At 42.4% G+C, this 15,807-nt stretch overlaps 1 protein-coding gene across 1 annotated transcript; it reads left to right on the top strand.

Annotated features, from left to right (window-relative positions):
* Positions 1-1,089: 1,089 nt before the first annotated feature.
* LOC104542995 (microtubule-associated serine/threonine-protein kinase 4-like) lies at positions 1,090-8,570 on the top strand (the record flags this gene model as incomplete). Its single annotated transcript, XM_010187480.1, has 4 exons — positions 1,090-1,212; positions 2,947-3,083; positions 3,708-3,889; positions 4,702-8,570. Coding segments are annotated over 4 exons (4,311 nt in total), but the record flags the coding sequence as incomplete, so codon positions are not given.
* Between the last annotated feature and the right edge of the window lie 7,237 nt (positions 8,571-15,807).

Raw genomic sequence — 15,807 nt, 5'->3', positions numbered from 1 at the left:
TGAATATGAGGAAAAACTTCTTTACTGTAGGAGTGACAGAGCACTAGAACAGGGTGCCCAGAGAAGTTGTGGAGTCTCCTTCTCTGGAGACATTCAAAACCCGCCTGGATGCGTTCCTGTGTGACCCAGTCTAGGTGATCCTGCTCTTGCAGGGGGTTGGACTGGATGATCTTTCAAGGTCCCTTCCAACTCCTAACATTCTGTGATTCTGTGATTTTTCATTCATGGTGTTTACCTCTCTGACTTATTAATCCATCAGTAACATTGAATCTGGAGAGTGAGGTACATTTGATAATGGAATAAATTAAAGAATTGTATTTCTTGCAACTGCTGTAGCATCACATCAGTGAAAGGAATGGGAAAAATGGTACATTGCAGTAAAAGTGAAACCTTGACTTTTTTTCAGAATACTACAGATTTGTTGTTGGTTTTTGATTTTAGCTCTGTGAGAACTATTGGGTTCAATAGTGGCTACATGAATTAGAATTCTTAAAAAGCTCAGGTTACAGTATTATAAATTACTTAAGCTACCTTCAGAATAATTTGCAATTCAGTTTGTTTTGGTCCTTTGTCACCTTTGTGCTGCACTGTTCCCTCTAATGGGCAGCCTGGTGAATTCAAAACAAATGAAAACAATCCTTAAGTATATGGTGGAATTAAAAGTTTTTATTATGATTATTGTACTGCGTATGACCACTGGCTTAATTACATCAGTATTTCTCAGTGTTGGATGCTAAAAATCTTCATTCAGTTCTGAAATCTTGCTGTGGGGAGTGAATCACCCCTTCTTTACCATGCATGAAAACGGCCCTGCTATACAGATCTTACTTAATGTCAGTGGCAACAAGCAGTGTCTCAGTGTGCTTTGAAACCATTTCAGGTCTCATGTAAGAGTTAAGCTTGAGTAAGTAGTTGATGGCGAAATGGTTGGTCTGACTTTTCTTCTTTTTTCCGTTATAGAACTTTGTACGTTTTTTTATTGCTAAGTGGTTTTATAGAAAGAGTTCATTACACAATGCCTGCTCTTGAAAGTATGAAGGTTAAACAGGAATCCATTTTATGTATATTCTCTTCTTCTCTAATTTCCAGAATGTGGAAGAAGGAGGTGCGGCTTACCAAGCAGGTTTAAAAGCTGGAGACCTAATCACTCATATCAACGGAGAGCCAGTGCATGGTCTTGTTCATACAGAAGTCATTGAGCTGTTGTTAAAGGTAACTTTTGGACAGCTGGGATACAAAAGTGCTCTCCTTCAGATATTAGTTATCAGATTTTGTGGTTGTTCAGGTACAAGCTCTAACCTACTATTGCACAGACGTGGAGAAGGGTCGTTGACTTCATATATCCTGCTGTGATATTAGTTCCTCTGCAGTAAACTGGCTACTGCTTCTGAAATAGCTGAAGTGCATTGGAGGCACTGACACAGAGATGTCTCTGTCTCAAAAATTGACGCTTTCAAGCACTGTCTTGAATACTCTCTTCATCAGGTAATTCGGGCTTTTGATGGTGATGCTACTTCTCATTTTCACCTTTTAAAGTGAAATCAATGAGGAAAAGTAGAAACAAAGAATAGGAAATCTTTTCTTGCCTACTGCATGTGAGCTTGCCTTTCATAGTCTTAAGGCCCTAGAGGTTTTTCTCTCACACATAGCCAGGCATGTCCCACAGAGCTTTTTTGCTTAATGAAGTTCTGATAATGCAGTTGGAGTTTTTTGAATAATCTGTCACATTTTTCATATGCAGAGTTTTTTGAGGTCTCTCCTATTAGAAAATTATAGATAAGATTTTTCTTAAAAGCAAACAAACAAAACCCCCAGCTTTTTAAATGAATGGTAGCATTTAGCTTTTCACTGTAACTCTTCATGTCGCAGTTTTTATGTAATCTTTCAGGACAGACGAACAGGGATCAGAATTATTTTAGACAGCTGTATACTTACTTTCTATGTTATTAACAGTTTATGGTGTTACACGCAGTACATTGCCTGTGAAAAGAAGTAGTCAGTTATACAAGAAGACTGGAAAGCAGTGGTGTAATTGGGAAATATAAAGAGCTGAGGAAAGATGCAAAATACACTGTTCCTGAAGCCTTTATTTTCCTTCTTGGAAACCAGGAGGAATTTCCAGGTTTTCCAGTTTTGCAAGTAATGTGTAAGAGAAAATTCTGTAACTTTAAGCAGTTGGGTGTGCAGTTGTTATCTGTGTCAAATACAGAACAAGAGTATAATGACAATCCTGCACCCTACTTACAAGAGTAAACTCAAGAGATTGTTTTTTATCTGAATGTGCTGTATCATAAGTTAATTCGGGCTATTGGAATTCCTTTGCAAAGAAGTTTGCTGTAGTGGTGTACAATGCTGGGTAGAAGGTATGGATTTTTAAAACATAATGTAAATATTACCAGTTTTATTTATTGAGCCATCTGTTCATGCAAATAGTCCTAAAAAGCTTAACTTAATTACATTTGTTATCTCTTTTGAACAAGATGAAAGGATTCGTTGTGCCTGATTAAAAAAAAAAAAAGAATTCTATTCCATTTCATCATTGTAACTGTCGGTATCTTGAGATGTGAATGGCTGGTGAATGGACCACTGTGCAGTGACAGCTGTTCATTGTGGGAGAATAAGATGTTTCTGTAGAAGCTTTCATTTCTAAATTTCAGTCTTGATCAATCCTTGGTCTCTGGAGCTGCAATTACTGGAATTTCTCCTTGTCATGAAGCTGGAATGGAGGAGGTTTAGGAAATTTGACAGAATTTCAGAATTTTCCAGTCACTGTTTATCTGACATAAATTAGCCTGGCAATGTCTGCATGGGGCTCCCTGCATTGTCAGCTTTTACTCTGATGCTGGAGCTCTGTCTTGTTGCATTCATGTTTGTGGTGTAGCTTCAGTTTTAGGCAAAGTCGTCTTGTATTACTAATGCCTAAAGGTTCCTCCTCCATTTTGACAGAGTGGTAACAAAGTCGCAGTAACAACAACCCCTTTTGAAAACACTTCCATCAAGACAGGACCTGCCAGGCGAAACAGCTACAGGAGCCGAATGGTCAGGCGCAGCAAGAAAACCAAGAAGAAAGAGAACTTAGAGAGGTGAGTCACTCTTCAGTTGTCTGTGTGTATACATTACAGTTAATTTAAAATATTAACTTAGTCTTTAGCATCTCTTTACCTTCTTCTGTGAGATTCTGTGGTTGTTACAGGTCCTTCCAGTCCTGTTTTGCCTAAACTGGATCTGCAAAAATAATCACTAAAAAGTTTTGCGTAGCACACACATCTTAATTTGGTTTAAGTATATCTTTTTATGCTTGTTTAATTAAACCTTCAGGTGCTAGTCTGGGCATTTTTAGTTTGATGACAAGTTTGTGTATTTTGTAAATACATCACTAGTACTTTATAGGTATGCCTTCAGTTTTGGTAGGTTCTTAAATTAAGAAAATAAAAATTTATACTTATAAGGAGCAAACCATTCTTCTGAAATACAGTGACTAAATTTTAGTACAAATAGATTTTGTTATAATATCTATCCCACTTATTAACAAATAAGAGTATTTTCTAAACTTCACGCTCTACAGTGTGGTATGCTTTAATGTAAACATAGATTCAATATTTGCTTTTCTGAGGATAATAGGAGAGAGAAGTAAGAGTTCTGCTTGTGGTAATAGTGTCTTCTGTGCATCCGAGCTTTTGATTGATACTGTGCTCTTCTCATGCTAGGAGAAGATCTCTCTTTAAAAAACTGGCCAAGCAACCCTCTCCTCTTCTACACACCAGCAGAAGTTTTTCCTGCCTGAACCGATCACTTTCATCAGGGGAGAGCTTGCCTGGGTCTCCAACGCACACCTTATCTCCAAGATCACCTACCCCAAGCTACCGCTCTACTCCTGATTTTCCATCTGGTGAGTCTGAAGACATGCAGGGCAGAGGAAGAGGACTTGAAGTGTATTCTACTTCTTGTGAGGCCTTAGATCAGTTGTGCTCCACTAAGAGTAGTCAGCTCTGACAAGTGTAGTCATTGAACACCTGGTTTCTGTCTGGAAAAGGGAAAAAGATTCCTGATGCAAAATCAAAGGTGTTTTCATTATACAAACACCTAAAAGGAAATCTGATGACTGTAAGTTGACTGATAAACAGTCCAAGTTTGAAGTAAAAGGTAGAGTCTTGCCTAGGAGGGACTGATTGATAAAAGAATGGAATTGAGGAAAATCTTACTACATAATGGAACTAGCATGAACACTCATGAGTGCACATGTATTGAGGAAAAGTTTGGCTGGGCGCTGAAATATGCATCTTTCTGGCTCCTAAAAGCTTGACCTTTTTTCCTATTTAACTTCTGTCATTATTTTAGTGTGTACTAAAAGTGACTGCTGTTGTGCAGTCCATTGGCAAACAAAAATTATTTGAAAAGCCTTGATTATTGCTTTGAAGTGGCAGAAAGCATTAGCTGTTCTATATAAGCAGCAGGAAGTAGTAACTTAAAGGGATTGAAGGAACAGAGAGGGAAAGGGAGAAAGAACAGTGCTGATTGGAATGTTGAGGGGTTTACAGCCCGGTCACTCAAAACCTTCCAGATTTTGGAACATAGCGGCAGTAGACAGCACGTAGGCCTTCTGGACCGGTTGAAGTTCTGTGTCTTACTGAGCACTCTAGCAATATTTTTTTGAATCTTGTTTATCTTATGTTTGTTTGGTTTGGTTGTTCTTTTTTGTAGGTACTAACTCTTCCCAGAGTAGCTCCCCTAGTTCAAGTGCTCCCAATTCTCCAGCTGGTTCAGGACACATTAGACCCAGCACTCTGCATGGCTTGGGTTCAAAGCTTGGTGGGCAAAGATACAGATCAGGAAGACGCAAATCAGCTGGCAGCATTCCTCTCTCTCCTCTTGCACGGACACCTTCTCCAACACCACAGCCGACATCCCCTCAGCGATCTCCATCACCATTGTTAGGGCATTCGATTGGCAATACAAAAATAGCTCAATCTTTTCCCAGCAAAATGCACTCCCCTCCAACTATTGTAAGGCATATTGTTAGGCCAAAGAGTGCAGAGCCGCCAAGATCTCCACTGTTAAAGAGAGTCCAATCTGAAGAGAAACTTGCACCCTCTTATGGCAGTGATAAGAAACACTTATGTTCACGAAAACACAGTCTGGAAGTGACGCAGGAAGAAGTGAATAGAGAGTTGTCCCAAAGGGAAGTAACTCTTCAGAGCTTGGAGGAGAACGTATGTGACGTGCCATCACTGACACGAGTCAGGCCTGCAGAGCAGGGCTGCTTGAAACGACCCATCTCTCGAAAATTAGGCAGGCAAGAATCCATTGATGAGCTAGACAGAGAGAAGCTGAAGGTCAAGATAGTTATGAAAAAGCAAGATTTTGCTGAAAAAGCATTTACTGCTCTACAAGAACCTATCAGTGAACCAGAAAATCCCAATATCTTAAGATTGGAAGAAAGAGACAAAAAAGCATTCCAGAAGGTATTAGAAAGATCAAATCAATTTGAAACAAAAGTTGTTGTTTTGGAGCCCCAGTCAGCTGGTGGCATACTCAAAGACACCCTTCAAAAGAATGCAAACTTGAGATCAAATGACGGAGTTGCTTTAGATTCACAGATTTTGTGTCATGGGCCTTCGCCTAATGAACTCAGTCATGTTTCTTACGACTTCAAAAGAATTTCCCCTCCATGTACACTGCAAGATGTGCTACCTCAGTCCTCTGACAGAATGCTAAATGGCAAGGGAGAAAACACAGATAAAAATGTACCAACAAAAGAATTTGTCAAATTTGAAAGATTAGATGGTAAAGTTGCAAATATTGATTATCTTAGAAAGAAAATGTCCATTGAAGAAAAAGATGACAGTGTGTGTCCAGTGCTAAAACCCAAATTGACATCAAATGTTCATGAATGCCTTCAACTTAATACAAGCAGGCCCTTAAACATACAGCAGGATTCCACTGCAGTTGCTGATGGTAGAGCATTTATCAGCAGTGCTCATGCTGCTCAGCTTAACTCGGTTTCTTTTGCTCCTCTCAAGACCTTGAATGGCCGAGCAGATGTGACTGTGGAAAAACCATCCCTTATTTCCACTGAGGCTCCTGTCAGAAAAAGTCCATCAGAATATAAACTTGATGGGAGATCTGTATCCTGTTTGAAGCCAATAGAAGGCACACTAGACATTGCCTTACTTTCTGGGCCACAGGCTTCGAAGACTGAACTGCCTTTGTGCATGCTGCCAGAAGGGCAGAGCAGTAGCAGTGATGGGGGATCTCCTAAACCCCCAGCACCACAAGGGAGTGGTGGGAAGGCAGATCTGGCCTGCCAGAAGGAGCAGTTGTCGAACTACTCAAAACCTGGTAAAGTCAAAGTCTCAGAACCTCAGGTTCTGCAAACAAACAAGAGATCCCCAAGTCCACCAGTCATCCCTGTGGCTGCAGTAGTAGTGACAGAGAAAAAGGTTTCTAGTTCAGCTACTAAAGGCAATGTTTCTGTTATCGAAGCTGTTCAAAAGAAAGATGCCTCCCCTGCAAAACAGAAGGACAATTCAATGGAAGCAAAGTCTTGTGTTACTCAAAGTCAGAGTGTTAAAACTACCCAAACGTACTCCAAACTTTCTGCTTTCCAAAGCCCTCCTGAAAAAGCTGTAGGCAAAGAGAAGCAAATACAGAAGGAGTTGCCTGCCAAACAGCCAGTAGCCCAGAGAAATTGTGAGCCTATCCCTGCAAAGGTGGAGGTGATCAGGGAGTCATCTTTGAAGGTATCTGTCTCAGGTGTCCTGATAACAAGCAATGAGAGAAATTGTGCTGATTTTGCCATTCCACCTCAGATGCAAGGAAAAATTCAGGCAGCTGGTCCCAAGGCACAACCTAAGGATGGCAGAGAATCACTGAAACAGCAAGGCAAAGATGACAGCAATGTTGCTAGTGGTTTTGTGGACCAGGACATAACCAAGCAGAAAGTTCTCAGTGAGTCTAAGAAAGTTACTGCAGAGTCAAAGAGTGAAGCTTTTGCATCCAAATGGCCCATGCAACCCTCAATAGATTGTGGTCCTAAAGATGAGAAGTCTGTACCGGTGTCCTCTGTGCAAAAGGACAGTGCCAAAGATTTAGGAAAGAAAGATCAGAAACAGCTCGCTGACACAAGACTTCAAACTACTGAGAAAGAGCAGTCCAACCAAGTTCCTTGGCAAAAACTTAATGCTTCAGGCTCTCCTACTGTGAGAGACACTGTAAGCAGAAGCTGTGCCATAGATGTTCAAGAACATGTGAAGCCTGCTGCCACCTCTGTGGAAAGCAGCAGTAATAAACACAGGCCAGTCTCTGATACGAGTTCTTTTAAGTCTAAGTACTTGGATAAGCAGACATCATCACCAAAACCATGCACTCCAACTGTAAAAGAAAAAGAAACTATTATTCAGGTGTCTACCAGCTCCCGGAAAGATGGGAAACATGGCAGTAAAAATGTGCTAGAGCCCCTTCCTTCTGTTTCTGGTTCTTTGAGAAAATCGAGCAATGAACATGTGCAGGCTGAAAGGACTGTGAGTTTGGAGCATGGCTCAGTAGCCACGCTCCAAATGAGCAGCATCACTCCTGACACCAAACCCACATCCTCTGCAGTCGGCCCAGTACCAGCAGGCCCAGTGAGCTCTAAGCAAATGCAGAGACAAGAACCAGCAGACTTGCGGAAATCTGTAGGGGAATCTTCTGATCAAAAGCAACTTCACCTCATTGAAAAACAAACCATCTCTCCAAAGTTTTCCACTGTGAAAGACTGTCTCTTGCTGAGCAAACAAGCAGACAGAAGTCCTAGTAACCAGATGATATCTGCAGACAAAAGACCCGAAGGAAAAATATGCACTGACGCACTTTATGTTCAGCTTGACAGTGGGAAAGTAGAGCCTACCCTTTGCCTTGCAGTCTGCGATGCCAGAGGGAAAGGAGCAGATAAAGCAACCACAAGTACCAAAAGCTCTCAAGATTCAAAAGGGAAAGGACAAATTAATCAAAAACAGCCAGAGGATGCAAACAAGCAGATCGCAATAAAACATTTGTTGACTGCCAGCGGGCAGAGTTCTTGTCGTGTGGCTGCAACACCAGGAAAGCCGCCGACTTGTTCAGCCAGTTTCTCTGAATGTAGGCAAGAAGTATCTGTTTTGTCTTCAGCAAAGAGCGATGTTTCTTCAGCAAGGGTTAAAGCAGGCTCGTCTGAGCTTCCTGCAAGCTGCAAGGAAGTAAATAAGAAAAGCACCTCTTCGGCAGGGAGCAATAAGGAAGAAATGCCTAAAAGTGTTTCACTGATGGCCTTGCACAGTGCTGCTGTTGCAGTAGAAGCCCACCACCCTGCTTCAAGCCTTGGGGGAAAACCTGGAAATCAAGAAAAGTCTGTTTCTAACGCTGTGGATGTAAAGGGAAAAGATGCTGCTCAGGCTCAGCAGTCTGTTTCAAGAAAACCGAATGTAGTTAAAGACGTATCCAGGTCACCAGCCACATCTGACCGCCCTAACGCACTTTCCAGCGACAAAGACTCAGCTCGGCAGCGACGAGGAAAGGAAGCTTTGCGGAGCAGTCCTCACAAGAAGTCCTGTTGACTGTGAGACCTGGCGGGTGTGATTCAAAACTAGCTGAAATGATGTCAATACATATTTGACTGCCTTTAAAACCAGCACTGTGTCATGTCTTTGTGCGACAAAGCTTTCATGTCACTGAAAAAGAAGATGGGGATATGTAAAAAGAGGACTTTTTTTCAAAATGCCTTCCCAATTGTAACCGGTAAAACTGTTACCATATAGTGTTTGTACACAAATACCTTTACAGCTGAGAGCTGTTGAAGAAAAGATTTCCTCTGTAAATACCTAGTGATGTGTTTGGGGTTTGAATGTAGCATATATACTTTGCTGCTGATTGCGTTGTTTACTCTTCCCTTTTTAAAGAGAGTTGCTCTGCCACTTATTTGCCATACTCAGATATGTAACAATTATTAAAACTCAGACCTGGCGTGGACATGCACAAGTATTGGTCTGACAGTAAAACAAAAACAGGCAACATTTTTACTTACTATAAATCCTAGCTAGAGGTTAAAAAAATACTAGTACAGAACAAATACAGCAACTTATTGTGAGTTTTTACATGTATTTTTAATAATCCAGTTTTGATAGTACTGTACCTGGCTGACTGCTTCACCAGATATAACACAAGGCCTAACTGCATCTCCCTACTGCCCAAAGCACGTCTCTTACAGTAGATGTTGTTAAAGCTACAGGAGGACCACCTGGTTACCAGGTCTTTCCAACAAGAGTCATGTTCTCTGGTGAAATGGTGATTCTCGCCTTGTCTGTTCTGTCACTTTCACACCAGACAAGGCTGGAAACCTGAAGTTTTTTGCTGCAACCCTCTTGAGTTCCTTGAGCTTTTCTAAATTTAGGCCTTTACAGTGTGAGGCACAAGTATAAGCACATGACTTGCAGTTCTAGTACGTTCACCCCTGTTTTTTAATACATTTAGAGAACATATTACCATGGCATGTAGGTCTGCATAATCAGCTTCATACAGCCATAGCCTTTTCTCTATTTTATGTATAAGTAAGGTAAAAAGGAAATAAAGCAGTTTTAGTATCATATCTTTAAAGAAGTTCAAGACATCCGATGCATTTTAATACATAGCTGGGGCCTTATGTTGTAACTGACTTGCTGTTTTTTAGCAAGTAGTTCAGGGTTTCACATGAACTTCTAAATGCATTGAGTAGCTCCATACATTTCATAACATAATCTTTTTATTTGTATGCAAAAAAGTAATTACTGTAATTCTAAAAGAAGCATTTTGTAACAAAGGAACCTGTTGGAGCTATTTGGTGCTAGAATGTGACTTTTTACTTTTGCTAAGCCTTATTTAAATTTTGTATACTGTAGAACATGTAAACTTTGATCATCTTAGTGTGAAGGATGAAAGGTAAAATTTGAAACGTGTAGAGAAGCACTACAAAATGCCCTTGCAGATGTGTGAGTTTTAACGATTGGCATCAATAGATTGGTGGGTTTGCTTATTTATGTTGTATGTACCCACAGTAGAGCTAGGCCCCTACCTGTTTCATGAGGACTTACGGATTGTCTTTCTGTTTCAAAAGCTAGATTTTTTTTCATAAAAGTACAGTCTAATCTTGACTCAGAGGTTTGTATGACAACTGACAGTGTGCAAAATTTCCCTTTGACAAAAATTTATTATACTGATTAGTTGAGATGGATTACAGCAAACCTGTCATAAAGATAATATCACAAACAAGTCCTGATTTTTTCATGTGGCACTAGAACATTCATACTGTCTTTGATGCTCACAGAGGAGCTAGTGAGCTATGGATACATTTTTTGAGCAGTTTTAAAGATAAAATGGTCTCGACATTTACAGTTCATCTGTGCTTTGGCAGTTACCACAAATGAACGCTAATGCACTTCGAAATAACATTTCTATCTGGAAGGTATTTCTTAGTTTACGATCTTCTGCATTAGTTTCAGCTATCCTCTTGTTTCCTTTAAAGCACATCTAGTCATTTGTTTATACCTTTATGTATATTTTGTATAGTTCATTATCACTGCTGACAAGTAAGTTCTTTGCATTTTGAAAGTGTAGCAGTACTTAAGCTTGCGTTTATGTAGTACCTGTTTGTTAGTGTTTACCTTATCAGTGAGCTATTACCTGTGTGCTACTTGGTCAGTCTTTATGTGATCGTAGATCTTATGTGTTCTTTTGTAGACTACCTGCTGTAGATCCCTTAGCTTACAAAAAAAATTAAAAAAAATCATTAGGGTCTGTGCAATAAAGTGTTTGCAGTCTTATTTTCTCTAAGAAACTCCTTATGGTTGTCACAGTTGTATATTGAACACGTTTATTTATACTTATGCAGTTGCATAACATTGAAATAAAAATTCAGCATGAAATGTTATTGTGTTTTCATTTTTCCTTGAACTACTTTCAGTCCTGTAACTTAAGACACATCTCTGCTCTACTCAGAGGTGTGTACAGTGATGTTTCTTTTTTCTCTGGGACCAACTCAGTGCACTGCTTAAGGCATATACAGGCCCAGGATATTGCATGAGGAAATGCCGTTGAGTCTGGAGAAGGAGGAGTATTTCATCTCAGGCAGTGGCTGGAAGCCCTGCACTGCTGTTGAGTCGGTAGACACGTGGTGATGATGGACAACATATCCTTGCTGGTAGCTAACAGTGATTGCTGTAGTGGGACACTTCAGTCTCTCTAAAACATGCATCATTGTTAATTGCAGGAGGTCACTATGTTTCTCAGTACCTTCTCAAAATACCCAGTCTTTATTGGGTTTTTTAATTTACACTAAATTTTCAGCCTTAGCAAATTCCTGGAGCATGTGTAAGTGCAACATTTTCTTCAGTTCTGAAATCACCACTTCTTGAATGTCATCAAATCTCCCTTTGTTCTTTTATTGTCGTAATAGAAGATCAAATAGATGCAGTGAACCAGACAATAGAGATGGAGCAGAGCACCTTAGTATCCAGTGGCCTCTCTGATGAAGAAAAGTATGTTCAGCCAGAGGAAGAACAAGGCAGGAGGAGTATTCTCTTGATTTTCCACTTGGAGAGAAGCGGTGTCCTTACTGTTCCATTGCCAGTAGCTTTGCACAGCTGGTTGGCATATGCCAGGAACTGTCTGCCTGGTGAGAGGGTGGTTTTTGTTCACATTTTACTATTGCATTGCTTTCTCTGTGTTTTTCCTTCATACAAAACCAAGTACAGCAGTTTTACAGCATTGCTTTTGCTGCTTTGCTCTCTTTGAAACCAACTTGTGCAACTTGCTGCAACCCAGCAGAAGGCAGGCAATTTGCAAGATCAGTGCACCAGCAGGGGGTGTGGTGAGTTGGGGAGGGGAGAGCAGGATCTACCAGCTTAAGGAAGGGAAGTGCCTGGAGTTGAACTGACTGGATCTAACTGCCCTGCAGGCTGTGCTGTCTCCGGTTGCGGACAGCAGCAGTCAACTCTGGCTGGAAGGCACAGACACCTGCATGCCCAGAGCAAGGCTCCCTAGTGTTCAGATCCAGAGGAAAGGGGTGGTGTAAGGCATCTGCATTGAGGAAGGGGAAACTAGGAGAGAAAGGTTACTAGTATTGTATCTGTTATGACCGGTCATCCTCACTTCTACTGTTGTAAGAAGAGACTGCATCCCACCTGGAGTGGGCATGCTTTCATGGTCTGAAAAGGAAATGCAAGCGGCCCTCTTCAGCACTGAACTCCCAGTTTGTGTGCACCCTTAGACCTCATATTTTCCTCATTTGTATACTGCAAGACTAGCACATATGTCATGCTTGGATTTGGATCCAAGCTGTTTGCAGCTCAGAAAGAATAAATCACAGGACAGAAAGATACTAGAAGGTAAATGAATGCATGTCCCAATTCATGGCTTGGGTTAGTGGCAATTTTTCTGACCATATCTGTAGTGTAGTAGTTGATGCTCAATGTCTCAGATGTCTTGCAAGGATGCATTTGAAGACAGCTCTGTCAGGAACATGCTGCCACCCAAGTGCTGCAGGGTGCCCCTTACCCTTACACCAGTACCAGCAGCACTCAGCACACCTGTGGGAGGTGTGCCCAGGTAAAGGAACTCCTCAGTGACAGAGCTCCAGGAGGAGGTGAGTAGGTTGAGGAGTATCAGGGAGTCTGAGAGAGGGGTAGGTTCCTGGAACTGCACCCGGTTCCCAGAACAGGCCTGACAGGTAGACTGGATGCAACACGGTGCATTCCCTGTCCTCTCTCCACCTGGATGAACGTGGTTTCTTAAGGTATAGGGGGCGATGGTGACAAGTTCCTGCCCACCACAGCACGTGCATCTCCTCTGTGGCTCCCCTGCTGTCCCAGGTGCCCTTGCATAATAGTTGCGAGGCTTTGCAAGTGGAACCGAACAACAGCAAGGACAGTGGTTCATCTAGCTTGGATGTGTTGCTGATCTTAAGTCAGCTTACACTCTGCATCAAAACTGCTGCCATAAATAAAAAAAGACTAGTCCTTGTCACAGAAGACGCTTCTGAGGGGTGCAGAAGGCCTAATGGGTAGACCGGGCCCACTTCTTAAGGAAGTCTGCTGCCTCCCTGGGGCCCAGGTGAAAGAAGAGAAAGTTTCTTGCCCTGGTAAGGCCCTTGGATTATTATCCATTACTGACTTTTAATGTAGGCAGTGATGAAGTCACAAGAAGTAGTCCAGGAGCAGCCAAGGGAGGCTTTAGGGCCTTGAGACGACTGGTTAAGGGATCAGGAGCACAAGTAGTGTTCTCTACACTTCCAGTTGCAGGGAATGATGAGGGAAGAAATGGGGAGGCCCAGCAGATCAATACATGGCTCTGAGCCTGATGACACTGGCAGAGTTTTGGAATTTTTAATTGTGGGTCAGTTTATACCACACCAGGCCTGCTGGGTACACCTGTCTCAAAGGATCTTTGCGCATGAGTTAGCAGGACTCATTTAAAGAACTTTAAACTAGATTCGAAGGGGGAATAGGATAAATCTAGGCTTACTAGAAATAAGCCTGGGGGCAGCACAGGAGTGTTTGAGGGACAGTATGCTAGCAAGGACCTTTAGTGTGCCATCTCATTGGAGGTAGAGAATGGAGATTCATGTGGCAGCGAAGATGCAAGGGTTATTCATGTGTTAGAAACCATGGAAATGCCTGAGAATGGTCACATAGGAATTGGGATTTCTCCCCCCAGAAAGGTGATGGGATCAGTAGCCCAGCTGAAGTGCATCTACACCAACGCACTTCAGCAAACAGAAGCTGGAAGCCATTGTGCAGCAGGGTAACTACGATATAGTTGCCATCACAGAAACATGGTGGGATGACTCGTGCAACTCAAGTGCTGCAAGGGACAGCTATAAACTCCTCTGAAAGAACAGGTAAGGAAGGAGAGGCGTTGGGGTGGCTTTGTATGTTAGGAAGCATTTAGACTGTCTAGACCTTAATGATAGGATCGATGATAGGGTTGTGTGTTTATGGGTAAGAATTGAGGGGAAAGCCAAGAAGGCAGATACCATGGTGGAAGGCTATTATAGACCATCCAACCAGGATGAAGAGACAGACAAAATAACTCTAGAAGCAGCTGGGAGAAGTTTCATGACTACTAGCCCTTGTTCTCATAGAGGGACTTCAACATACCATATGTCTGCTGGAATTACAACACAGCAGAGAGGAAACAGTCTGGTTCCTGGAGTGTGTGGAAGATAACTTCCTGACACAGCTGGTGAGGGAGCCACTTATGGAAAGTGCCCTGCTGGACCTGTGCTTTGCAAACAGAGAGGGATTTGTGGGTGATGTAATGGTTGAAGGACACCTGGAGCATAGCAACCATGAAATTATAGAGGTTTTGATTCTTGGAGGGAGGAATGTGAGCAGAACTGCCACCTTGGACTTCCCAAGGGCTGACTTCAGCCTGTCCAGGAGCCAGTTTGACAGACTCCCTTGGGAGGGCAAAGGCATCCAGGAAGCCTGGACTTTCAAGAAGGAAATGTTAAAGGTGCAGGAGCAGGCCATCCCTATGTGCTGAAAGATGAGCCAGTGGGGAAGAAGACCAGCCTGGCTGAACAGAGAGCTTTGGCAGGAACTCAGGAAAAAGAAGAGAGTTTATGACCTTTGGAAGAAGGGGCAGGCAACTCAGGAGAACTACAAGGCTACTGTGAGGCTGTGCAGGGAGAAAATTAGAAGGGCCAAAGCCCAGCTAGAACTTAATCTGGCTACTTCTGTAAAAGACAAAAATAAATCTTTTTATAACTACATTAACAACAAAAGAAGGTTTAAGAAGAATCTCCATCCATTATTGGATGTGAGGGGAACCACAGTGGCAAAGGATGAGGAAACAGCTGAAGTACTTAATGCCTTCTTTGTCTCAGTCTTTAATAGTAAAACCAGTTGTCCTCTGGGTACACAGCCCCCTGAGAAAGAAGACAGGGATGGGGACTAGAATGAAGTCCCCATAATCCAAGAGGAAGTGGTTAGCAACTTGCTACACCACTTAGATGTACACAAGTCCATGGGGCTGGATGGGATCCACCCTAGGCATTAAGGGAGCTGTCAGAAGTGCTCACCAAGCCACTTTCCATAATTTATCAGCAGTCCTGGCTAACTGGGGAGGTCCCAGTTGACTGGAGGCTTGCAAACGTGACACCCATCTACAAGAAGGTCCAGAAGGAGGATCTGAGGAGCTATAGGCTTGTTCACCTGACCCTGGTGCTGGGAAAGGTTATGAAGCAGATAATCTTTAGTGCGATCATGTGGCATGTACAGGACAAACAGGTGATCAGGCCCCATCAGCATGGGTTTATGAAAGGCAGGTCCAGCTTGACCAACCTGATCTCCTCCTATGACAAGGTGACCCATTTAGTGGATAAGGGAAAGGCTGTGAGTGTTGTCTACCTGGACTTTGACACAAATTTCACATGGCATTCTCCTGGCTTCTCATGGCTTGGACAGGTTTACTCCTCACTAGGTAAATGACTATCTGGATGGCTGGGCCCAAAGACATGGTGAAGCAGCTGTTGGCATCAGCAGCACCCACAGGATGTGGTAGCTGCTCCCCAACACGCTACCCCCTTTGCAATCTCTAGTTTTCCTTCCTGGGCTGCTGCTGGAGGAAGCAGTTCACTCCAGGCTGTCCAGGAAGGTCTCTTAGCTGTTGGTGGTGTTTATTTGTCCCGTTAAGCATGTGTAGTGCCAAGCACCTGCAGATTGTTGACTAAATCTACAGGTTTTATGGTTAAAACTGAAATTGTTGCTAGTTGCTGCTTACTCTTGAGTCTAATAAATACTAGGGACAGAGATGGGCTAG

The sequence above is a fragment of the Mesitornis unicolor genome, unplaced genomic scaffold (assembly GCF_000695765.1).
Source record: "Mesitornis unicolor isolate BGI_N332 unplaced genomic scaffold, ASM69576v1 scaffold29596, whole genome shotgun sequence".
Classification (NCBI taxonomy): domain Eukaryota; kingdom Metazoa; phylum Chordata; class Aves; order Mesitornithiformes; family Mesitornithidae; genus Mesitornis; species Mesitornis unicolor.
Note: the sequence above shows the minus strand (reverse complement) of the source record. Positions and strands in the feature narration are given on the sequence as shown.